The following is a 25898-nucleotide window of genomic DNA, read 5'->3' on the forward strand; positions in this document are numbered from 1 at the left end:
TTCAAAACTTCCGCTTACTTTGCACTCGATTCTAAGCCGCAGGCGGTTTTTTGGATTGCAAAAACCGGAAAAAAAGTGCGGCTTAGATTCGAGTAAATACGGTACACACATGAAAGTTCGGACATGGTCGGCCATAAAAAGTGTTCAAAAAATTCAGGAAAATGTGTATTTATGAAACATTGCTAGGTTAGTGTTGAGCTACTCGTGGTAGCTGCCAATGAGTAAGTCACCAATTACACATGTAAAGGCAGCATACAGAGTGTTACTTCAAAAATAATTATCAGGATCATTAATGCACCTCCCGTGAATTATTTTAGGTTAGGTGGATGTGGAATTTACTGTATATGGTAAGCCTACATCAAAGAGGTGGTCTTGGTGGTCAGAAAGACCATTTGACAAGTTCTCAAGTGTTACTACTGGGATAGAGTAACAGTTTACAAAGATTGTCAGTGAAAGAAGAGGAAGTGGGAGTTATTCTAGTAGGTTCTCTTACAATATTTTCCACTGAGAATGTTGCTAGCACATTTCTGAATTCGCTGGCTTCCTTTGAAGCTAAATTCGCTGGCTTCCTTTGAAGCTACTGTTAAATTTACATTGAAATCAGAGCACAGAATAATATTTTTTTCTTTTCAAAATGTAATAATTCCATATTTTGTAGAAAGTGAGCCATGTTTCCATCTGATGATCTGTAGCTGCAAATGATGACTGACTACTGTTGTTTCAGTTAAAGTAAATAATGTTCAAAGTGTTTTTCTACGTTTAGATGATTTTATTGACTTGACTGGACTGAATGTCATCTCTTAAAAGTATTGGCAAGTACCACCTCTTTTAGTGGTGCTGAAGTAGCTAGCACTTGTGACATAATTCAGAAAATTAAAAAAATGAGTGCTCGTCAGCTTTTATCCAGTGTTCAGCAAGGTCGTATAATTTCCATAGTGGGAAGGTCGGACATGAAATAAATTTCAAATTCTAGAAATTTATTCCATATAGATTGGAAGTTGTGATAAAAAATATGGAAGGTTTCTTTAGTTTCATAAGGCTTGTCAAACCTACTCATAAAAAAATTTCCGCAGTCTGAAGGCCAACTTAATGGGTTCTGTACGACCCGATATTGCTGCATTCTGTAGTACTTCAACATAATCTGTAATAACATCGCATATATCTAATTTGCCAAGACAGTTTAGGTGCAGTCCATGATGTTAGTGAAATATCCTGCTGAAATAAGTGCTCATGAAGTTAACATTTTTCAAATGCTCACATATTTTTGCAAATCTCTAATTATCAGACACTCTTTCAAAATTTACACGTGATCAGTTTGGAAGGCCATAATAGTGTGGCATGTCAATGAACATCACAGTAGTATATGTTAATTTGCTGAGACAGAACTTCAAAACATGAGATGAAGATGCATTGTTAGTTTCATTTTTGTGTATTTTGTTAGATCCACCAGCAAGTATCACAAAATCAAGATTGGTAAGACATTACACACCGGAAGAATCAACCAGATTTTGTAAGTGATCTAGACATGCATCAGGTTTGACAAATCCTATAGCTTTCACATTTACTTTATTTAAGTCTACTTGTAATTCCTCAGACATGACTATCCGCCAGTATAATTATTTTTCTATGTTCAGAGTCTCAGTTGTATAAGGCTTGCCTAGCCACATGTGACTTTTATTTCCGTAGCTGCCCTTGGGACTGAGGTGAATCCCTTGAAATTTTCTTTTCCTCCTCCCAGTGGAAAGTTTGGGCTGCTGGAAGATACTGAGACCCAATCCAATTAGAGGGCTCATGTAGGCAGTCATCAAAAAACAAAAATATTTCACAATTGTAGTTTTTATAACAATAGAATACACGCTGTTAGTCGAAATGTATTTTTGACAGTTAAAAGGAAATATGGGAGCTTTGAAAAAGTCTTGCCTTTTTACATTTAAATGGGTTTAGAGGGGATTGCAGTTGCAGGTACATTAAAATATGTTACCATGTTGTGAAATGGGATAATGTTCGAAACCTCAAGTTACCAACAAGTGATAAACTTGCAGAAGACAAAAACCCTAGAGGAATATGCCATGGAGACCGAGCTCCAGACCACCTTAAACTACAGTAATGGTATTATGATGTGCAGGGACCTGGTGAACATTGCCAAAGGCGACTTGAAAGTTGAGTGGGGTCAAGAACGTATCATGAAAAGGGTGGAAGGTGAGCCGATTAAATAAGACTTGTTCATGCTCAATTTTAATGACACTAAACTCCCAGAGTATATTAAAGCCTGTTTCCTTCGCTTAACCATGTGGCCGTACATCCCCAACCCAATGCACTGTTCTAAATGCCAGCGCTATGGGTACAACACTTTCAGATGTGAGAGAAGTCATTTGTGGCAAATACGGTAAGGTTGCATGCAAAGGAGTCAACGTTCATCTTCTCCAAAGTGTGTGAATTGCTCTAGGGCTCACTCTGTCTAGAGTGGGGACTGCTGTGTTGTCCTTGAAGAATGAAGGATAAATGAGATCAAAGCAACAAAGTGGCTCCCATAAGTGAAGCCAAAAAGGACAAGGCTGTGCAGTCACACATGTTCACTGCCTCCTTTGCTTCGGTTCTGAAAAAGCCAGTCCAGAAAACTGACGCTGCTACACAGACAGAGGTTGCGAGTGTCAGCACTAGTACCTGCGTTTGTCAATGCACTTTTGCTGCTGCAGTTCTTTAAGTCTCTTTCTCCCCCAGAACTTCAGGAAAGGTCATGGTTTCTAACATTGCAGAACTCCTTATCCCTTTGAAGATTCAGTCCGGTCCACCGTCCAGTGTTGCGACTACCACTTCCACGATTGTGGCTCCAAAGCATCCCCAGACCAAACAAAACTGAAGCTAAAGCTGAAGAATCACCAACAAGCTGAGACAGGAAGTAAAGAGACAGACAATGTTGACATTGTAGTCTCAGACTCCTCTCTCGAATGTTCAGAGGCGATTGACCTCGATGACAGACTAGGGCGTGCACAAACACACCCGTTGCGGGATCCCCTCTGTTGCAGAAACTCAGAATGAAAGTGCTACCACCATGATAATAGATGCCCATCCTGTAGTGGAACATTAATAGATTTAGGACCCATGTGGATGAACTGTAGCTCATAGCACAGGCACACCACTTGTACTTGTATTCACAAGAACCACATTTTAAAGATACTGACACCCCTATGCAACTGTGCTGTATCCTACATCACAAGGATGATCTGACTGCGGAAAGAGTTGAGGGAAGGATAGCTGTGTTTATCAATAACGCCCACCATTCCTCTGCTTCCCCCCTTGGCTACTGACCTGCGAGCAGGTGCAGTTGAAATGCATGTGTGTCGGAGGATCACTGTTTGCTCTCTGTGTTTATCTCCCCCAAGATACGGTAGGCTCAGAGACTATCACAGACGTTATAGAACAACTCTCCTGATGATTTCTCTTACTGGGATACTTCAGTGACTGTCGTGTCTTGTGGGGTTCGACCTCTACTCCCTTTCAGGGTCAGATTTTGGAAAGCCTCAAGATGTCTGGTGAGCTGTGCATCCTCGACACAGGTACTCTCACTTCTGTGCTGATACTGGGTCATTCTCAGCCATTGGCCTCTCTGTCTGCTCTCCAGCCATCGTGGACTGTTCAGTGGGAAGTTATTGACAACCTTCATTCCAGTGTCACCTACTGGATGGAGTGTTACCTTAACAGAAGCCACCAAAATGGTCAGCAGGGCTAAATGGACGCTGTTCAGCCAGCTGGTGATGTCTGAAGACCACAGCTGATCCAGGAATGGGTGGACCACATTTGCATGATTGATCCGTCATGCTGCTGACTTACCCATCCCAAAGTTTTCAGGTCATCTTAGGAGGCGACCTTTACCTTGGTGAACTAATAAGTGCCATTCAGTGATCTGGGACAGGTGTACTGCTCTTAGAGGGTTTAAATGCTGCCCAGAAGCAGGCAACCTCATAGCTTTTAGAGTTGTGAGAACCAATGCTCAATGTGTAATTAAGGAGAGCGAGAAAAGGTTGTGGTAAGCCTTCGTGGACTCAACTCTTCCACTTTCTCTACAAAGTATGGAAAGCTATTCAGAGGATTTCCAGTAAACACGCTTGTTTACCAATAACAGCAGTGCTGAAATGGGAGTTTCTTCAAACAATACCCTGAGACATCGCTCAGACGTTGGCAGTGTTTTGCAAAAACTACTGCCAGTGCCAGATAGTATCTGGCATTTCGCCACTATCGTGCAACTGTAGAAAGGGGCAAGTGGACTTGCAGATCGAACAATTCTTAAAACTGCCCTTTCTCCATGTGGAAGCTGGAATCGGTCCTTTCTTATACTTGTGATAATGCACCCAGTCACACCCAAATCCAGTACTGCAAGCTTCGACATCTTCCAGTAGCATCAAAGAGAATCATTATCTAATGGTTTTAATTTAATATGGCAGACAGATCAGTTCCTTCGCTCGTGGAGAGAGGCAATTTTGATACCTCTCATCAAACCAGGATAGGAGGGCACACATCCCAGTAGTCAATGGAGGATCACCTTAATGAGCTGTGTAGGAAAGACCGTGGAGTGAATGCATAACCATCATCTTGTCTGGTTCTTAGATACAAGGCAACTCTTTAGCCAGTCTCAGTGTGTATTCGGGAGATTTCGGTCCACTGTCAACCTGATCCTGCTAGATGTAGCTGTTCAACAGGGTATCCTACATAAACACCAATGTATTGGCATATTCTTCTATATCTATAAGGCGTATGATACTACTTGGAAACACAGTATTCTTGTGCAACTGCAACAATTGGCCTTTCATGGACACCACCCCATCTTCATATGGTCTTTTCTGTCTGGTTTTTTAGGTCCTGAGTTGGTGACATGCTGACAGATCTATTTAAGCTGGGAAATGGTGTTTCTCAGGCAATGTTTTGTTACCCTCTTTGCCATAGCCATAAACAGGATCATTTCCCATACAATGCTACTTACTTGTAAACAATTTTGATGTTCTCTGTTCCTCCTCCAGTGTTGCAACAGCGACTTTTCAGTCGCAGCTCACAGTGTTGAGATCAGGGGAGTGGGCTGTACAGACAGGTTTTCAGTTTTCTGCAGTGTGTGTGTGTGTGTGTGTGTGTGTGTGTGTGTGTGTGTGTGTGTGTGTGTGTGTGTGCACGCATGCGTGTTAATGTGTTAATGATTCTCACTGTATTTTTAATTTATCTGACTTGTGTAGGAAGGATACCATACTACATTTAAAAAAAAGATTATTGGCTCGGTCCACCATGAGGGATTAGGTTGGCCACGGGGTCTTACAGAACCAGCCCATACCCAGTCTCTGTGCTGAGGCTGGTGAACTGCCACTTACCGTCAGACGGCATCTCCTCGTGATGTGCCAAGAGTGTAAGTTTTGCACAACTCTGTCTTCATGTGCGTATCATACTGTTACTCATCCACTTCAGGAGCACGTTTTCTCCAATCGTCCACGAGCAACAAGCCCATTTGGGACCCCTGTACAGTATGTGGTGGAGTCATTTTGTATGGAGCACGTACAACCGCAGACTGCTTGCCATTGTGGTTACTTCAGAGGCCCAGAGTAATATTGGATTTAGTGCAGTGCACTACAGGATAGATTGCACTCCTGCATACTTTTTTAATATGTTATTACCTAACTTTCAACTGAGCATTACAACTCTACAGCTGTCTTCATGGATGGGTCAAAACAGGCAGACTCCATTGGTTGTTCTGTTTTCTCTGATCGTGTTTTCAAGGTCAGACTGCCTGGAGACTGTACTGTCTTTGATGTGGAATTATATGTGATCTTAGGAGCACTGGAGCAGATGTGATGTGCTTAAAGTGTTAAATTCCTTGTCTTCAGATTCTCTGAGTGCACTTCACTCTCTACAACCCTTGTACCCATCAGATAAAATAGTTCATAATATCCAGGACACCCTCCTCCAACTAAAATGGCTGGGGAAAGAGGTGTCTTTCTGCTCCCTCAGTTTGTGCAGTGTGCCATCCTCCTGCATGTTATCTTCTTGCTGTTAAGGTACAGAGTGAGGTATCAATGGGAAAACGAGTGACTGCAAGTGACGTCAGCTGCGTCTAGTAAAGCCCACGTCGTGACCGTGGCATAATTCCTTCCAACCATGGAGACAGGAAGAGATCCTCCTTACTTTTCTTTGCATAGGCCCCAGTCCTATGACACATGGCTTCTTGCTCCAGTGTGTTTGGCCATTGTGCTTGTGGAGTACAGATCACTGTGGGCCACATTGTACTAGACTGTGTTTTGTTTTTGGACCAGAGGGTAATTGCAGATTTGTCGGCAGATCTTTCCTCTATTTTGAGTGACATTGAAACAAAGGTGGTTATAGTTTTAAGGTTTTGTGATCTGTCCAACTTGGTTCTGCAAATTTTAGGGAGATGTTCTTAATGTATTAACAGGGTGACAGGCCCACCCAATTTTTTGTAAATAGTCAGCCAGTCACATTTCCCTGTGCCTTTCTTTTAGCTCTTCTGTGGTTTTACTTCTGTTTTAATCCTATGTGTAGCACCTTCTGACCTTCTCTATTGCATTAAGGCCTGTAAGGTGCGGGGTCAATGCAAGTGAGGTGAGAGTGAGTGAATGTGTGTCACTTTATAGGTTCCTTCCTCATTGTGTAATAAACATTTTAGTAATTTTTTCCCCAGTCATTTCTTTTAATGTGTGTGAGGGTGCCAATAACCTCAGCATTGAGTGCTTGTCAGCTGCAAAAACACCCTAGAGTAATATACCCCTGCAATGCCGCTGTGCTGCAATGGCACCTCGTGCAAAGATATACTGTTGTGTTTGGCCATTGTGCATAATTGCTGCCTACACTGTAATGCCTAGACCATAGTGGTGGTGATCCCAGGAACATTCTGTGGTGTATGATGTGTTCTCTCTCCAGGCTAACTGGTGGCCAGAATCACAGGATATTCGTGTGGGATGCTCTTGGTGGATGTTTTTCTCAATGAACCACTCTCCCTGAGCCATGCACAACTGCAAACTGCCTTGAGAGAATGTAACCCCAACCAACATGCTCCCTGACCCAACAAACTCTGTTGATGCTTGCATGGTTGAAGTGGGATGCGTTTAACAGGCTTCAGAGCATACAGACCAGTCTGATTTAATTGCTGCGAAATGATTCTGGCAGAGGCATGTGTACTGATAGTGGTTGCAGGGTCTGAATTTATCTGGCTAGGAGTGAGATGTCTGTTCCTTTTTGCTACGTATCAATACTCTTGCACTGTTGTGGTCAGCCTGCAACCACTTTCAGCGACCTTTTTTAATCATGAAATGACACTTTCGGACACATCCATTACTGTGACAGCAGTAGTGACACTCTGATTGGCTTTGAGCTGTCCAACTTCTTATCCACAATTGTAAGCACTCAAATGATGTCTTGCAGACATGTTGCCATACCACACGGAATGTCACACTCATCGGTTGCACAAACGTCATCAAGCCCTCTGCTGTATGAACTGTCGAATGCAGTGTGTTCATGCACAGACTTTATTGCAGTTACCACATCCCACCATCTACATTTTCTTTCAGTATCACTTGTCGGTTGTTCTGTAGCAAGTGTTGGTTATTCCGTAGCATCTTCATCTACATTATTACTCTGCAATTCACAATTACGTGTCTCATGGAGGGTTCATTGAAGCACCTTTAAGCTATTTCTCGCAAACAGTGCACAGAAAAAATTAACACTTCAATCTTTCCCTGTGAGTTCTGATTTGTCTTTATTTTATTATGATGATCATTTCTCCCTATATAGGTGGGTACCAACTAAATATTTCAAACTATGAGGAGAAGGTTGGCAACTGAAATTTACTAACAATCACTGGTTTTCAGTTGCTGGCTTCACTGTGGGTAGCAAAAGAATAGTTGATGATTTTAGTTTTGAAGTTTATGTGCACTTTCTTTATGTTTGCTGCCATCATGTCTTTATTCAGTTAAAACATTATCTACTAAATGAATTATGTAATTTATTTTTTATTTTTTTACTTAGTCACACCAGGTCTGTTGTGGTCTAATTCTTTGTGTGAAACACAATTCACATTTGTCCTTATACACTAAAAAAGTTATGTTTGCCTATCAGCTGACGTTGCTGTTTCAAAATTTGAATGCATGAGTGAGCTGTTGTATTACTGTTATACACTCTGTAAATGGAAAATACCATTTTGTATTCACCTATGTTAAGATTGCACAAGAAGTGTGATTGCTAATGTAAACTGTAACTGAGGGTTGCAATCCATATTACCTTGGAATCCTGGTATTTTTGGTTTCTGCTTATTGTAAAATTACTCTTTTTTTTTTTTTTTTTTTTTTTTTTTTTTTTTTTTTTTTTTTTTTTTTTTTACTATATACAACTTATTTTACGTAAATCGTTGATCTAAAATATGTTGTTCTTAAACATTTGATTCAGAGATGCATATAGACAAATTTAAGGTGTATATAGATTGAGTAATCTGCCATTCAGTTCACTGACAGCACTTGGAAAGTATAATTTCTTATGACTGGTTATTTTATATGTGATAGATCAAACTGTACTGTTGTTAAAATAGCATAACATAAATTCTGACTGTTACTCAAAACTTTCACCTGTAGATGTACACACTGTGTGTGCTCTGTAGGGTGGACAAGACTGTCAGTATTTTTACTCATATCTACTGCCCGCATCTCGTGGTCGTGCGGTAGCGTTCTCGCTTCCCACGCCCGGGTTCCCGGGTTCGATTCCCGGCGGGGTCAGGGATTTTCTCTGCCTCGTGATGGCTGGGTGTTGTGTGCTGTCTTTAGGTTAGTTAGGTTTAAGTAGTTCTAAGTTCTAGGGGACTTATGACCACAGCAGTTGAGTCCCATAGTGCTCAGAGCCATTTGAACCATTTCATATCTACTATTTATTCGATCAGTGGGAATTGATACATTCACACCCTATATGAATAATATATTATCAGCATATAATATTATATTTTTAAGTCTTGTGTAGTAATTGTCATTGTATATGAACATTGAACAACTACACAAATAATTTAGAATATGTGCTGGTTAACATAGCAACTCGACTGTAACATTCATTTGAGGTACCTGACCTGCAGATTTATTTTAAAGGTTTTCAGCTTTTACATTTGTGTCGCTACTAATTCATAGTTTCATTGCAGTGATACTCTTGTTCAATTAGTGCACTTATTTGATGAAGGAAAAAAAAACTGTTATAAAAAGTAAGGCATGATGGCATATAAGAGAATTGTTGGCTTTGATTATTGTGATAGCACACAATTTGACACTGGAAATTATTAGAGAGAAAAGATGAGGATGAAAAGATAATTGTAACAGAGAGGCATATTTTTATTTTGTGGTAGAACTAACTACTGCATATGAATTCGTGAGCTTTTACTAAGCTGTAGTAACATAATGTAAGAAGTAATAAAAAAGGACAAATTAATTCTGTATGTTAAATCTAATCACTATATATTATTGGAAAGCTTTGTGTGCATGTTCAATAGAAACTAAGTAACAGTCTGCAAGGAAATGCACAACATTACTGAAACAGGAGACGAGGAATGTTACCTTTAGTGTACATAATTGTAGTTTGTTCTGAAGTTTCTTTTTGTATTTTATTTTTATATAATTTTATAGTGTGTTTTCGACCTTAAGTTTATACCTTCGTTGTCAATCATGTATAAAATATGTTGCCCTGTGCTGCAAGTGTGTTATTAGAAAAAGTGATCCATTTAAGTGATCTTTCCCAGGACTAAATAACATACATTACATTAGTGGAGAGTTACCTGTTACAATGAAAGAAGAGAAACTATGTGAATGAGTAGCTCAATTATGAAAGGTTTAAGCCTTGGTTGTTCAAAATACAATATAACCTAGATTATCTGACCTTTGAATAACATACTCCTTGGGTTATCCAATCATGTACAACTATCGGTCTGCACTCTGCACCGAACAGCATGTCAGCATTATTGATAGATCTTATTCCTGTCGGAGCAGGTGTCCATCCAAGTCAGGTTAGTTACACGTGTTTTTGACCAACTACTCTACTCCCAGACCGTTTGCTTTACTGTACTCTTTAATCTGCTGTTTTATCTGTGCACTCAACAAGTTTTTCTGTACTTGTTTTAATTTTAAAGTTGCTGTTTGGTTTTATGCAGTTTATTAATTTGTGATTAAGAAATGTAAGGAATTCTGAAAGGCTAAAAATGGCTACGAATCAAAAAAGGAAATGTGCTGTGCATGCAGTCAAACAGAAACTGTGTTGTGCAAAGATGTAGCAAAGGTAAGTCTGTTAGTAAATCAGCCTGTGAACTGGGTGTTACAGGACAACCACTAAAGGCTGGGAAAATAACCGAAAATACCTTGAAGCTTCTTCATGAACTTCAGGTGGCAAAAATGCTGTAAAAACTAGAAGTGTTGAAGGAAAAAAAAGTGAGCTCTTGGATGTATTGTGTAGGTTTGATTTTGTCGGGAGGATACAAGGGCACATAAAAGAAAAAACTTTTCATTTGCACAAAAAACTGTGGTATGAAGAATACGAATTTCAAGCAAATGATGGTGGAAAAATTGTCATGTCATTGGACAACTTGCCATTTGAGAATGAAAAACTATGCAGGTAGGCAGTTTGCTGAAAATTTTGAAAAAATAGTCTCTGAGCATAAACTGGTAGCTGATTAGCCCCGTCTCAATTTTATGTAACTAAACTGTAAAATGCTATCACAAAATACCCTTGCTCCAAAGAATCAGCCTCAGGCACGAAAATAGGAAAGGGCAGGCTGACCATTGCAACATGCCACAACACAAGTGGTGACCAAAAATTGCTACTGTTAGTAACTGGTACATCCAAGAAACCAAGAGCCTTCATAAACATAAAGTATAAGTACTTCTGATTGTTACAAAGCTCAAAAAAGTGCTTGGATATATGGTAATTTGTCTGAAGAATGGTTTTCGGTGGATTTGTTCTGGCTATTAACAAATAATTGAAATAAAAAAAACCTACTACTCCATGCAGTTGTACTGCTAGACAACACCCAAAGCCACACCCCTGAGACTAAATTTCAACAAGGTGACAGAAAAGCTGTATTTGCCCCTCTCCCACATGCCGACAATAATCCAACCAATGGACCAGGGTGCTGTTGAGTGGTTAAAACGACATTACAGGAGGAAGTAAATCAGCTTTTGTTAGAGGTTTTTCATTGCTTCAGAACAGCTGCAACCCTCTTCTGTTTTCTCTATGTAATTCATGCAATTTATGCAGTTGCTTAAGATTGGGAAGAACTTAAGATAACCACTCTACAAAAATCGTGAAAGACGGTTTGTCCTTGCTTAAACCAACAGCAAGAACTTCGACAGACTAATGAGTCAGACACTGGAGATTTTGTCACTAATTCGCAAACTCTTCCGAATACATGGCCTGGTGATATAGAGGAATGGCCAGCAGAAGGTGACATCGCAACTGTTACTGGTGAAGAACCTGTCAAGATGGTCAGATCATTGATCTTGTTTTGGAACAATATAGTGTTGAGCAAGAGGAGTCAGATGATGAAGAAAAGGAAGAAGACAGAGATCAGCCACTCTGCAGCAAAGGATGTGTTAGAGACTGCCCTCTAAAGATCTGGAACAGCCGCCAACCGCTACATTTATTGATATAATGTGAGCAAAGAAGTGGCATAACACAGCTGCAAAGTCTAGGTTTAAGAAACTGAAACAAGAAACATTTTACTTTTTTAAAAAGATTTCCAGTGTCCAAATTTTTCTGTTTTCCTTTCTTTTTATTAGAAATGTAATTTTTTCCTTAGTTTTGATTTATTACTTCAACCACCCTCTGTTCCCAAGAGTAACAGTTAATTGAGGTTGTACTGGAATCCACAACCCCACCTTTTTTCTGTGGTACTAAGTTGTTTATTGGTAACTAACTGTGTAATGCTTTGTACATAATATCTTCTGTATACATTTTTATTCACAAATTTTGTTGTTTACCTTAAAATGTGTTCTCAATGCCAGCTCTTACGTGGATTGCCTGGAAGAGTCTTGCACGACCGGTGCTATACAATGCCCTTGAGGGGGTACTGAAATGTAACAGACCAGTTTTGAAAGCATAATGAACAGAGAGGTACCACAACTCTCTGTTCATTGAGGGCTAGTAATTGCAAATATTCTGGTTAACAAGATACTTACAATGTGAGAACCAGTAATCTCTGTCCTGTGAATGATGTAATATGTAATTGACTATGAAATACCAACATATTAAACCTATGAAACTTGGTCAATATCTGAAATTGTCTTGTTTTACTTAACATATAATGAAATCGTGTTATGTCATAGGTCTCACTTTCGTTTTGTGGGCCAGAATACTTAAAGAAATGTTTCGAATAACACAAGAACTGCTATTATCCATCTTTGTAAATAATGTATGTAATTTACTAAATAATTAACATTTTGCAAAATAATGAAACCCAGTGTGTACAATCAAATTGTCAAGATACTTCATGTTAAATACAGAATGACTGTTAAATTGGTCAAAAGCTCTAATCGAATGTCTATCGAAAACATGGTAGGAACACTATGCTTAATTTCATTACAGTAAAACCCCTTTTTAACTAATCTCTGGGATCCAAACGTTTTTTACTTAAGTAGGGATTTTCCTTAAATGGGTGGTTTTGCCAGAGTACACAGAACCAGTGAGCAAGAATCATACATAAAGCATGTTTAGGTGGTGTAAGTGCTATTTAATTATAAAATTAGCAACATCCTGTGATACAAATTTAAAGCAGCAAATATATAATTATCACTCTCTTCGCAAAATTCTTTTTTAAAATCAATTTCTTTTTTATTTTGCCCTTCCAGCATATTTTACTGAAAGTTGTTGTTGCTCCAGTTGGTTGGTATTAGAACTGAGTCATCTACATTAAAAGAAGAAAAGAAATTCCTGTTAGTATAAACTTTTTGCACAGCAGCAGCAAAACTTGATGCAAAGCCTGCCTGCCTTTTCACCTTTTTCATAATCGTTGCTGCCAGCTTCTACCTGTATTCTTTCATAAGCATTTCACTTGCATCAGTCTCACATGTGGAAGTCAGGACGCTGTCATAAAAGCAATGAGTGTTCTGGACTGTTGAATTATCAGAAATATCAGTTTTGCTACTCCATTCTTCTTGTGGAAGAACTTTGTCTTAAACAGCAACTGGTGTACCACAGCTAGCCATGGTGAAACAGTTCAACAAAGTCTGTCGTTTTACAGAATTCTAGGCAGCAATGCTGAGTCTCATCACTTCCTTCTTCTCAAAGAATGAAATTAACTTTTATACAACTGATACTTTGTATTTGGAGTTAAGCGTGTATTGTGCCCAGGTCCAGAGGCTGCAGCGTACTTGTGCAGTTTGAAGGAAGGAACAAAAATTTGCAGTCTTCTGAAACTGTTTCCTTAGTATGTACAGTGTGCAGGTCAATAAGTACAGTTTTCCTTCCTACTGTACCATCTTGGCATCTAAACACCCAAAAAGTCATCAGAAATCTTTTAACATCTCTAGGGACTGCTGTTGTACCCTAAAGTACAAAGTAGTGTTTTTATGTTGTGGAAACACCTGGGATATAATGGTGTTGGCTACTTCACACATCCGTCTCTATTTACACACAATAGCATCACCCCTCCTGTACTTTTTACCTCCATGCCATTTTTCTCCCATAATGGAATATGATTTTTCAGGAAATAAATTACAAGACACCAATTTCAACAGCATTCAAAATGTATCTGGGCTCATACCATATCTCAATCGTGGCAATGTAATGTTCTTCCAATAGTTCACATTTTCTGTGACCAGAGCCTCACATTCTCCACTTACACTTTGAAACGACTATTTATGATATGTTTTAAAAATGATGCAACCAACCATTCAATACACTGAAATTTTCAGTGCCGATCTGCAGAAAGATTTCGTGAGCCTTCTCTTACAGTATGTTTTTACTTTTAGGAATTCTTCCACTTATCAGTCCTTGAAAACTAATTTAGAATATTTTCCACATCACACACACATAAGGATGTTATTTCGTGCACCAGTAGGAATTGTTAGCTTGAGCATAGAAGAATGCTTCCTTATCTTTGAATATGCTGCACATGTAGGTGTTGTTAAATAGTATTTCTTCACCATGTTGGAAAGATTCGTGTTAAGATTGTCATCAGCTTTTGCTGAGCTTCAAGTTTTCTACGTTTGCAGGCTGTAAAACTCCACAAAAATAAAAGTGACAACTTTGACCCTTCAGAAAGCAAACTAAACTTTTCGTGCTTCATACTTCTAAGATGAGTGACTGTGATGTAAGATCTTGTGATCTAAGCTACATGGGAATTGATTTCCAATTGTTTAAACGCATCTGCCATTTTCACTGTAAGTGAAGTAGACTTACTGACTACGTTCTAGGCGCATGTTGAATTGATTACCATTTACTGCACCACACGACAAATTATGACCTGTAAAGTGGAAACAAATCAGAAACTCACTAGAACATGTTAGGAATTACATAAAACTGAATTTCAGTTTGCAAAATGTTTGTTTATGAGAAGTTTCCTTTTAAGGAATAAAGTGAGATTTGTTAAAAGCAGAGAGAAATAATAATGTTCTTATGGGAGTTTGTTAGGACCAATGGAAATATTTAGGGTGTCCTTAAAAGTGGGTTCAATAATTCGTGTTTTACTGTATTGCGTAATTGATAAAATTGTTAGGATTGTTGTTTGGTCATCATATTTGATGTAAATTCAAGTGATGTCATTGTTTTCTGGCTGATTGGTCAGTATGAAATGAGTAAGAGAGATTATAAAGTTTCTGCACGTATGTCAAATTAACTTGATGTTAATTGCAATATCTAAAAATTGTAATATCAACAATGAAGTAACTGTTTGTGTGTATAAGGATGCAAATTAGAGTTCATGGTTGATCATTGATCCGACATTTGTTATGGACCATCTGTGTTGCTCTGAGTAACAAAATGTCATAACTTGTATGAAGTCGTATCTTTTACTTAATTCAACTGGCTCGGTGAATGGGTATACATCCACATCCTGCTCTTGTGAAGAATTGCAGGACAGTGAATAAGTAGTAGTTATGTGCCTGCACTATTTCCAGTTTGGAATATCAGCAGTATGTGGAGAAAGATAATTACCGCTCACCATAAAGATGATGTGAGCTGCAGACAGGCACAACAGAAAGACACACACACAAGCTTTTGGCTGAAGTCTTCTCCAGAAAAGGAAGCACCACACTCTCCCTCCCCGCTCCCCTCCCCAATGTTCACGCACGCTGTGGGGTTGAGACTTGGGGGGGGGGGGGGGGGTTGGTGATGGGGAGTGAAACAGGAAAAGAGAGGGGAGGGGAAAACAGGTGGATGTGTTGGCAGTGGGTGGCACACACAGGTTGAGAGACAAGACTGGGGAGGTGGTGTTCGGACAGAAAGGGGTAGACACTGATGGGTGGAAGATGGGGCAACAGTAGGTTACTGTAGGTTGAGACGAATAGTTTCGGGAGTGGAGAACGTGTTGAGAGTATCTCCCATCTGCACAGTTCAGGAAAGCTGGTGGCGGAGGGGAGGATCCAGATAGCTTGGGTAGTGAAGAAACTGTTGAAATCTATAAGTCTATCTTATTCACTTCTTAAATAATCAGACAGATCTTACCAAACAGGTGATACATAACACTGCTCTGTGTACTTAATTATATAAGATATTTTCCATGATTTCAATATTTTTATCACATCACATGTTTTTACCTCCACAATTACGTAATAAATTTAATTTCAAAGTAGCACGATATTGTTTTAAATATTGTCAAAAGTTTATCTTTCGAAGCTTTCTCACAGCTCAAGAGTAAGAAGACATGGCACAAAACAACTAATTACTTTATGCAGATCATAAAATCAGTGATTCATCCTGGAACATAGTTCAAGGCATAATAAAAACAAAAGCTTACTGTGTAATAGCAATCCTACCATCATGTAGTCAAAATATTGAATGTTCAGTTGGCACTAAAAATTCATTTGTAAAGTATAGCTTAACACGTGAAAAAAATGTGCATTAACAAAACAGTGTTTTGCATTGTCTGTGAGAAACAAAATATTTTAAAACACCACTGGTGCTTTTCTGAACCATGACTGCCAGGATGCTTCTTCTGTTCTTTAATGAATGCACTGTGGTACTGTAATGATGTTGTGCACTACTACTGATGTATTTATATTTGTTCTTAAGCGGACGCTACGTAACTGTTGACTACAAATTTCTACTGCTTTACCTTCACAGATTGGTATTTTATTCTCTCTCAGCAATTTTCAACTATAAATTACAGTGATTTGTAAAATCAAGAAGAGTGTGTGTGTGTGTGTGTGTGTGTGTGTGTGTGTGAGAGAGAGAGAGAGAGAGAGAGAGAGAGAGAGAGAGAGAGTAAATGTTAAAGTATTAGCCTTGTTAGATATGTTTACTGAATTTCTGATTAATCCCTGAAATTTGCGCGTCCAAGTTCTGTCAAAACATTGTTGTAAATATATGTCAAAACAGGGGTTGTAAATATCATAGTGTTTGTAGCGCGCGCGCGCCCACACACACACACACACACACACACACACACACACACGCTCTTGTAAGCTGACAATGAAACCTGTTTTGATAAATTGTCCACCACTTAAGCTGTAACCAACCGTAAAATTGTAATCATTTTTCAGAAATATATGTTTCTAAAAATTTCAGACAGTTTTCTCCACATTGGTGTTTCGTAAGTGATAGACTGTACAATTTTGAGAAAGTGGTGTTGAAAGTTTATTTAGCCTAGACAGTTCAGGTAATATTTAGTTATCTATGTCAGGAACATCTTTCATTTCATCACCAGTGCATTGTACTTTAGTTACTAAATGGGACTGTAATTCAATTTCATCACTATTTTCAACATGTACACTCTTGTTTAAAGTTCGCATATTGGTCAGTTGTCTTGAATACTAATCTTAGTTTTGCTGGATTCTACAGTTAAGGCTATTGGTGCTACAATTACAGTTTGTCACAGTTTTGCAAATTTCCTGAAGTGTGCACCATTCATCACTTTCATTTGGTATGTAAATTGGTTCATAGTATTAGGACATCATCATCAATCCATAACTGCTTTGAAAAAGGGTCATTCCTTTGAGTACTGGCATGTGGAAATCCAGATAAACGTGTTTGGGAGATTAAACCTGTTTGAGATTGCGCAGTAGCACATGCTTGAGATTTAGCTACCAATAAGCTTTCAGCTGTTATCCCCTCTGCTCAAACATTAAGAATAATGAGCTGTTTCTGTGTTAAACTACTTCTATTGGGAATTAGCCACCTTTGATTCATGATACTGTCTTCCTGGTTTGGATTCCCTAAATCACTTCAGATGGTAGTGTGTGTGGCTCATTCAGTTAAGTCAATTGATTCCTTTACCAGTCCTAACAAAACTACTTCAATTTTATGTTATTGCTGAACCCTAGCAAAAAAGAGGAAAAAAGTTAGTTAAACAGGTATTTCTTATCCAGTGGTAGTACAGTGTTTCCTGTGAATGCTATTTTCAGTAAATTGGCATTCAGTTTGTAATTCTCTAAAGTTGGGTCTTCAGAAATGCCTTCCCTCTTCTTTCTGTTGTGAACAGTCTTTCAATTAATCAGTTGAACAAAACATCAGTGTGCTTTTTTGTCTGCAAAAATTGTAACTGTACAACTTGTTTTTACTGTCCATTGTTTTTGGCAGGGAATGGTGTGACTGCAACCTATTATAAACTACATCAGTGGTTAGATTGACCTATTGAAAGTCACAAGAGTGTGTGTACTCGTGTGTATTCAGGTGTACCTTTTATGTACTGCTCTGCCGACAAATATGGGTAGGCATAGCAATAAATTTGATATTTTCTTTACTACTTGCAGACACAAAGTTCAGATGAGCAATTCCCAACTACAAATGAAGACCTGGAGGGTTTTTGGGATATGGTAAAACTTCAGGTGGATCATGTTGACCGCCTTTTTGAAGACATTGAGAGGCTTCGTGCTGCCAACTGGATTGAGGTATGTTGTATCAAGAACTTGGCCCTTTTAAGTATTGGGTATATAGTAATGCTGTAATAGTCCCAGAATAATGGGATTTGTAATTAAAAACAATAATAATTTATCATCATTTGTGGAAGTTGGGAGTAGGTTATAAAAAGTGCGGTCTCTCTCTCTCTCTCTCTCTCTCTCTCTCTCTCTCTCTCTCTCTCTCTCTCTCCGGGGCGGGGGGGGGGGGGGGTTAGGCGCATAAAATCCAATACAGTCCTTAATTTATGTTTGTACTGCAGTTAATTGAATGGGTGTATGACCAGGGTGGGCACCAATAAGAGTTTTAGTCACAAGTTTTATGATCACATTAAATTTTGTACACAGTGAATTTTTCAAATATTTTATTGCTTTGTGTTTGTAATTGCTAACTTTGTGTTTGTAATTGCTGCTAAGTGCCTGTGATATATTCATACAAACCTTAAATGATTTTTAGTTGAAAATTAGATGAGTGGCAAAACATTTTCATTATATTCCTTAAAGTTACTTAAATTTCTTCCTTTCTTTCTGTTCTTCTTTCCTGCCTTCCTTTGTTCCTTCCCCATACATTGCATTCATAATCACCACAGTATAGTAATAATTTCAGTGGCACCTAAAACTCTACTCCTATCTGTTGTATTTTAAACTCTGTATATCACATAGTACAAAAATTTATCTTGTAGGAACAACCAACAGTGGTGAAGGGTGCAACTCAGCGTCGTCGTGGCACACAGCGCAAGTCCAACTCGACGACAACTGCACGATCTGCTGATTCGAGTGGAACTGTAGAAGCAATCCGTAAGGCACGAGATGATGCCCGTCGCAGGATGATGGAAGATCGTCGCCGTGCTGCTGCTGCTGCTGCTCGTGCCTGCCAGCAACAGGATGATGCACCAGTACAAATCTTCCAATAAAATTTCTCAGCTCTCATACAGTATCTGTTTAACCAGAACCTGTCTTCAGACTGTTGAGTTAATGTGTTAAATATGGAAAAGATATAATGTGTGAGGAGAGTGCTGTTTTATTTTGTGTATAAAAGTGGATTTATTTGGTAGGGGAGGGGGGGGGGGGGCTAAATGTCTCAGCAACACAGGCTGACAGTATTATTTGTGTTGTAATATGGCTTGCTGTTAATTTCAGTAGTGTAGTGAAGTTTTCACTGGAGTTGTGTGGCTGTTAATTTCGGTTTTAGGAATGTGTTAGCTGGTGATTTATGATCCACTTTCTCTTTTCGGCAGCTGTTGTAATGTTAAAGATTAATGCGGTGGTGTCACACAGTATTTTTAATTTTTTTATTTTATTTTGAGACTGCGTGTAAGCAAAGCCTTGTAAAAGGAATGCAAAACTATTACCCAGCTGAAGTCACATATTGTTAAATTATAAACATTGTCCTTTTACATGACTGTATCATTAATGCTTTGAGTGTTGGCATTGTATTTTTTAATTATTATTTCTGTTGTTATTAATACATTTATCTTGCATGAGTTGTTGTTGGTTCAAGTTTGCTCTGTGCTGTGAGACTGTTATTAGCATTCTGTCTGCCAGACTGCTGAATAAGTGACACACTATTTCCAGGCCAAAATCTGCTGTTAAAATTCTTAAAAACATTAATCTGATTAGAAATACGGTACATGTTCGAACGTTTTGTTACTCTCGTCATATATATAGCTCTACAACTGTGTATTTGTTAAGACTCCCAATAGTTTCAGTTCTGATATGGGTCACAGGGATAAACACAGATAACCTGTTAAAGTGGGACGAATTGAGGAAGCTTGTGGAAAAGTCAGAAACCTTATCACTTCGTTTACTTTTTCAGTGTTTGTTGGCAGAAAAGATGGGCAGATATGTGGTTGCACATTTTGCAGAGATTTGACATGTTCCAGACTATATTATAAAGAAGAAAGTAATATTTTTCATTGTAAACTGGTGCATTGTCTTTAAAGGCTTCAAAATGCATTTTTTTAAAGACTAATTTGGCCACAGTTGGGTAATAGCAATCATGCTAACCAATATTGTGGCTATAACCTGAATGTGGATTTAACTTAAAGTTGTTGGGGCAAATGCTAAAAATGTTTGTGGCAAAAAAATCTTATTGTAATGATACAGCTTTCAGTGGGGTTGTTGGCAAATTTAGGTACAAATAGTCTAACTGCAGTGCTGAGTGATTTTATTCTTTCACTGTCCATGAAACATCACTTCAGGTATGTAGTGATCTAGAGAAAAATTACATAAACAATTAGTACAAATATAGGGTTTTCTTTATTTTGTGATGGTAGTGTAGTAAAGTTTAAATTTGACCACCCGTGACTGAAATACTTTGAAATTTTTAGTAAAGACATTTTCCACACTGACCAGTAAATTTATTTATTTGTATCCGTGATGGACAGTTTCAAACTTTGGGTCATTCTCAAGTAAATGCTGAGTAGTATTAATGCACTGTATGCAACGACTCTATATATTGCCAATATCTTGAAAGGCATGTAAACCATTAATCATCCAACAACCAAAATTAACTTCACAAATTGGTACATGTCCAGACATAGTATAAAGCATATTGTCATCCTGTCATGTGAGAAATTACTGTAGATGGCAGAAATGAGGTCACTTCTAAAATTGTGTACATGTTATAAAATTTTATGGGACTACTACATCTGAACTTTTGGGCCAATGTCTCCCCCCTTCAATATTATTGTTAATATAGGGATTCTGTTACCTGTGCTGTTAGAAGAGTAGCTAATAAATATTAAAAATTTGCCACTTAAATAATGATGGCAAGGTCTTGATTGCACAATAAATTTATTTATTTATCATCATTTTACGCCTTCAATGAAACTTTTCAAGCTGAGCAAATGGGTCGTCATGTTATACGGACCAACGTTTCTGCCACTGTTGCAAATGTCCATCTTTTGTAGTGTTGCTTAATCCTGCTCCTAGTTAAATATACCAAAAAAAAAATCAAATTTTGAAAATGTAATGTAACTGGATATATAAAGAATCTACTATTGTTATAATCAGTATTCCCTTCTCATCCCATCCGGTAAGTCTCCCCTGACCTGGGGTTCTGGATGACTTGCAAACACACTCCGTTTTGTAAACCTCATCAGTCCTGTTTCTTTATCACTCTCTCTTTCCCTCCAACATTTCTGCCAGAAGGAGCCACTTTGTCTGAAATCTTGCAGATTTCCTTAACCATTATATGTGTGTGTTCTCCTGCTGCCACTTTGTGGGTGGATTTTTATCCATCCACTTGCATTATGTGCTCCTAGTGTCACTCTTTCAAGAATCTAATTGAAACTTAATTTTCGATTGGATAGCAGAATTGGAGAAGTGGGTACTGACATCTTTTATTTAAATGCTTGTTTGGTGATATTGACAAATGAGGGACAAGCCAGTACAGTAACACAGTGTACTGCTCACAACACAGTATGTTATGTGCTCTTGGTTGCGGTCTTTACTGTTGCCCCTGATAGGACTGCCTAATAAATGATGTTGACCCATAGGCCAGCTACTGATGTGTGACCCTGTATTTGTTGCCATGAATTTAGTAGGTCACTTCACAATTCCTCTTACCTCTTTAGCTATTATTTAAGCTCCCAAAAAGTGTACTTACGCTGCTCTCATTGTGTCTGCCCCCACCAATTTGCTGTGTTGTCAGAACTGTGTATGGCCCTACATGTTTCACTTTCTTTATTATCAGAATGTATGGTATATTAAAATACCACACTTTCTGAAGATGAACACAGTGAAACTCATTAAGTGGTGTGAAACTGAGTAGGTGATAGCTTTTGCCCTAATTAAGTGTTGAAGGGAATGGTAACTAACCTCTACTGAAATGTTATGTCTTAGGGTAATTAACAAACTGGACCTATGAGTAATGAAAACAGTAACATTGGAGCTAGTGGAATTTTACTTGCCCATTCAATAATGCAGTCCTAAGTTAGTCTAGTGTGACATTTGTTTTATTGATACATATTAACAGTGATAGTAAAACCAGAAGTAGCAGTACTCTAGCAGTGAATGAGAAGTGCTGCTGTGTGGTAGTAGCAGTTGGTGAGGGTGTTGCTGTCATTACTGGAGAACTGGTTATTCTTTGTGTTGTATTGTTGATATTAACACATATTGATAAAACAAATATTGCGCTAGACTAATTTGCAGCCTCTATTGAATAGGCATGTAAAAGTCCACTTAAAAAAATAATTTTAGTTGTGATTGGAAATGGTCACTTTCTGTTGACAATGTGCATTGCATGAAAGATGTGATGAGCAGTATTTGTTTTGGCTGACCTCTACTACACATTGCAAAAATGAAATTGCAAATATCTGCCAAAACAGCAGAGAAAATGTGCATTATGGCTCTTAGGAGGGATGCCCTGTATATGTGGCCTTGTTTTAAAGTGAAAATTGTCTGTGCCCATTTCGAGAGATGAAGATGTATAAAATTATGAAACGATGATTTTAATAACATAATGTAGTAGGATATGACTGACTGGAATTTGTGGTATTTTCACTGAGCAGTCTAGATAGAATTTTCACTCCTTTGGTCAGTTCATTTTAATGTCGTGGAAACATCTGTGATAATAACACATTCCCTTGTGCTTTGTCTCATTCCTAATAACAGCTGCATTAGTTCTTCCTTTTTGCATATGTAACGAAAATTACAGAGTTTTAGTCTAGTTGTCAGCTTATTAAACACTTTTCCCAGGTAGGGTTAAGTGCTACAATATTTCCGTCTATTTCCTGTTGATTTTTGCAGAAACTTCTGTGATGTCCCTTACAGCCAGTCTGACAGTAACATAGTATCACTGTTTTAAAGTTAAAAATCAGTTTTGTTCAGATGGTTATGTGATACTTGTAAATATGGAGGTATATAACAGGAAATTTGTGAAGTACTCTATCTTTTCTAAATGATGACTGTTAACTGGGAGATCTTTCTGAAATGAATTATTTATGGGAACAATGTTATTCGTGATATACTCAGATATTTTTCCTGTGTGTATATAATTTCCTTAGGAGGAATGTAAGGGGAGGGGAGCAGACGAGACTGCTAGGAACAACCCTGACAGTTATATGTAACACAATATGGCACTGGTAGTTACTCTTGGAACCAGCTCATAGTTGCTTTTAAGTTTTCTAAATCTAGCATGCCTTCTAGTTAATAATTTTTTTCATTAACCATACAGGCATTTAGCATGGCTGTTTTCTCCCTCTTCATTGGGTATTTTAATTGGCAACCTAAACTTGATCAAATTTCTTCAGTGAAAAACTGAAAAATTGGGAGATGGCTGAAAATAAGTTTTGAAAATAATTTTCTGTTTTTAATATTTTACATTTTTGTTAATACTTACAGTTTGCAGAATATTGACTTCGTGTGACTGGTTCTTAGATTGGAGTCATAGATATGGATTTCTCAGATTTTAGCAGAGGTGGGAGAGTATCAGACTAGGAATCTAGAGGTATGGGTTTCAGTTCCCTGTTGGTCCTTGGATATTTGTCATCACTTCTTTCATATCTGGAAATAATTTTTGTACTGATTTGCACTATTTCAGAATCGTTGTTCCACTGTAGGTTCCCCTTTAATTGGCTGAAGGAATCAGTCCAAAGTTTGGAGCAGGAGCAGGCTAGTAAGAGCATACCACCTCCATTAGTACTGCAGTGTTCAAACTAACATTAATGTTGAAGAGGTTGCAGTAATGTGAGAGAAATAGATGAAACATGTTTATTTGCTGTTATGCTTTTTCATGTTCTGTGCTAACAGTTGATCTTCAGCAAGTATCTGATGGTACATTCAGCCAAATGGATTGAGCAGTTGTTTATTATTGTGGAACACTGTTCAACATTCAGTTTACGTAATTTCTCTGGTAGTTGTTCAAAAGGAAAAAGTCGTATTGTTCATAACTTACTACCATTGTTATTAGATCTTCTGCAGTGATTTAAACAAATTTTCCTATTGGTACAGTGTTGAAACATTTTGGCATAAAACACAAATTTTTAAATTTATAAGAAATTGGTTGGTTGAGCCTACCATTGTTACTGTTTTATATGAAAACGCAGTTCAGATTATTTTTATGCTGTTAATATAAAAAGCTATATAAAGACTGATAATTTGTATTTTAAATTATTATCGAAATAGATGATTTCAGATGTACATTTCATGCAGTTGGATTTGTTAATTCTTTATGTACTGTATGTACTATCTCTAGTAAAGTTTTTGCACATGTAGTTTAATGTACACAACTTATTTTTGATGTAATTTGAAATTGCCAAACAGTGAAATTTTGTGTGTGTGTGTGTGTGTGTGTGTGTGTGTGTGTGTGTGTGTGTTACGTGCTTTCCGTGTACAGGGTTAAAAGAACTGACTCATAAGTCTGAAGAAAGACAAACTTAAGTTCAATAGTGTGCTGTATGTAAGCAGGTGGCAGCACAGTGTGTTCTGTGCAGAGAGAGAGAGAGAGAGAGAGAGAGAGAGAGAGAGAGAGAGAGAGGGGGGGGGGGGGGAGACGAGATGAGGCATTGTGGTGGTGCCAGTAGGTTCTGTCTGTCCCACACCTCACACTGCAGCTGTCACCTGTCCTGGTAACTGGCAATGCAGGAGTGATAGCTACACCTGTCCACTGTTTCTGCTTCAGACTCTGCTTAGCAAAATTTATATGCTTGAAAAACTTTAGTTGTTGCTCCTTAATATAATACTTATCATGTTTGCTTTGTCATCTGAAGATACTATTGGCAGGAGTATCACATGGTAAACTGCTCCTTGCCACTGCACATCACCCCACCACCTGCCTTCTTATGTGCACACTGCTACAGCAGCATGTATAAAACAATAAAGTTGACTTGAAACATATTACTGGGTGAAGAATGTAGATCTTTTGTGCAAAATTTATTAACCAGGTTTGATTTTTAAGCAATCTGTTCTGATGTTAGTTCTTCATGCTATCCACTCATAGCAGCAGCAGGAGTGGTAGTAGTAGTAGTAGTAGTAGTAGTATTTATTTCAGCTATTAAAGTGAAACTTACCAGTGGTGAGTAATAAGCTCTTCTCCTCAGTTACAAATATTTGTTATAACATATGTAGAAATGTAGGAAAGTTTCCCTAGAGTTTAAAATACATTAATGAAATATGCAGTTAAAACACCAAAATACTGGAAAATGTCTTCTCTTGGCATCAGGCGTATCTATGTTCCATATGTTTGTTTCAGTTTATCAAATTGTGCCATATCTCTGCCTCTGGATGGTTTAAATTGTGCAGTGATGATGCACATGGTGCAATGTAGTGTGTAGTGGTAATCATTAATTTCTTTGGAAGAGCCATATGTTAGTTTTGATGAAAACTTTGATTTTTAAGGTGATTGAAATTCACTTAAAATTTTGATTTTTTGCTGGATATTTAGTTGGTTGTACACAGAAGTATCTGCAGAAATGTGGTAGATCCAGCTGTGGAGGGGAAAAAGCTAATGCTGTCTGAGATGTTCATTTTGATACTATTCTTTAATTTTGTTAACACAGATGAACCTTTTGTATTTTATGAGCAAGAGTTTGATTCTCAGTAACAAACTATACTTGAAAGATGGTTTATGCTTATTTAAGTTTCTTTCCATTATCTAGGGGAATGTGCTGGCAAAAAAGTGGTAGTCTCTCTTTTTAAAGTAGTATGGCATACAGTTTGTTACTATCTAGCTTGTGCACTAGAGTGGCTAATATAATGAAGAGTAATACTGTTCAAGCAATGCCTGGAGGAAAATAACTGTAAATTCCTTAAAAGTGTAGTAAATTACTGATTTTCAGTTGGCACATTTTGTAATGAAATTGCTCTTACCTTATTATTTTGAAGCTTTTCATC

General features: G+C 38.0%; 1 protein-coding gene across 2 annotated transcripts in view; it reads left to right on the forward strand.

The window, feature by feature from the left end:
• LOC124555148 (disks large-associated protein 1-like) overlaps positions 1-20720 on the forward strand; it is a 93575-nt gene extending 72855 nt beyond the window's left edge. For both annotated transcript variants that reach the window (XM_047128965.1, XM_047128966.1), the window contains 2 exons: positions 17919-18056; positions 18746-20720. In XM_047128965.1, the coding sequence (XP_046984921.1) occupies positions 17919-18056; positions 18746-18976 (369 nt within the window). In that variant the 3' untranslated portion in view covers positions 18977-20720. The remainder of the gene's footprint in view (positions 1-17918; positions 18057-18745) is intronic.
• Positions 20721-25898: the final 5178 nt, after the last annotated feature.

The sequence above is a fragment of the Schistocerca americana genome, chromosome X, assembly GCF_021461395.2.
Source record: "Schistocerca americana isolate TAMUIC-IGC-003095 chromosome X, iqSchAmer2.1, whole genome shotgun sequence".
NCBI lineage: Eukaryota > Metazoa > Arthropoda > Insecta > Orthoptera > Acrididae > Schistocerca > Schistocerca americana.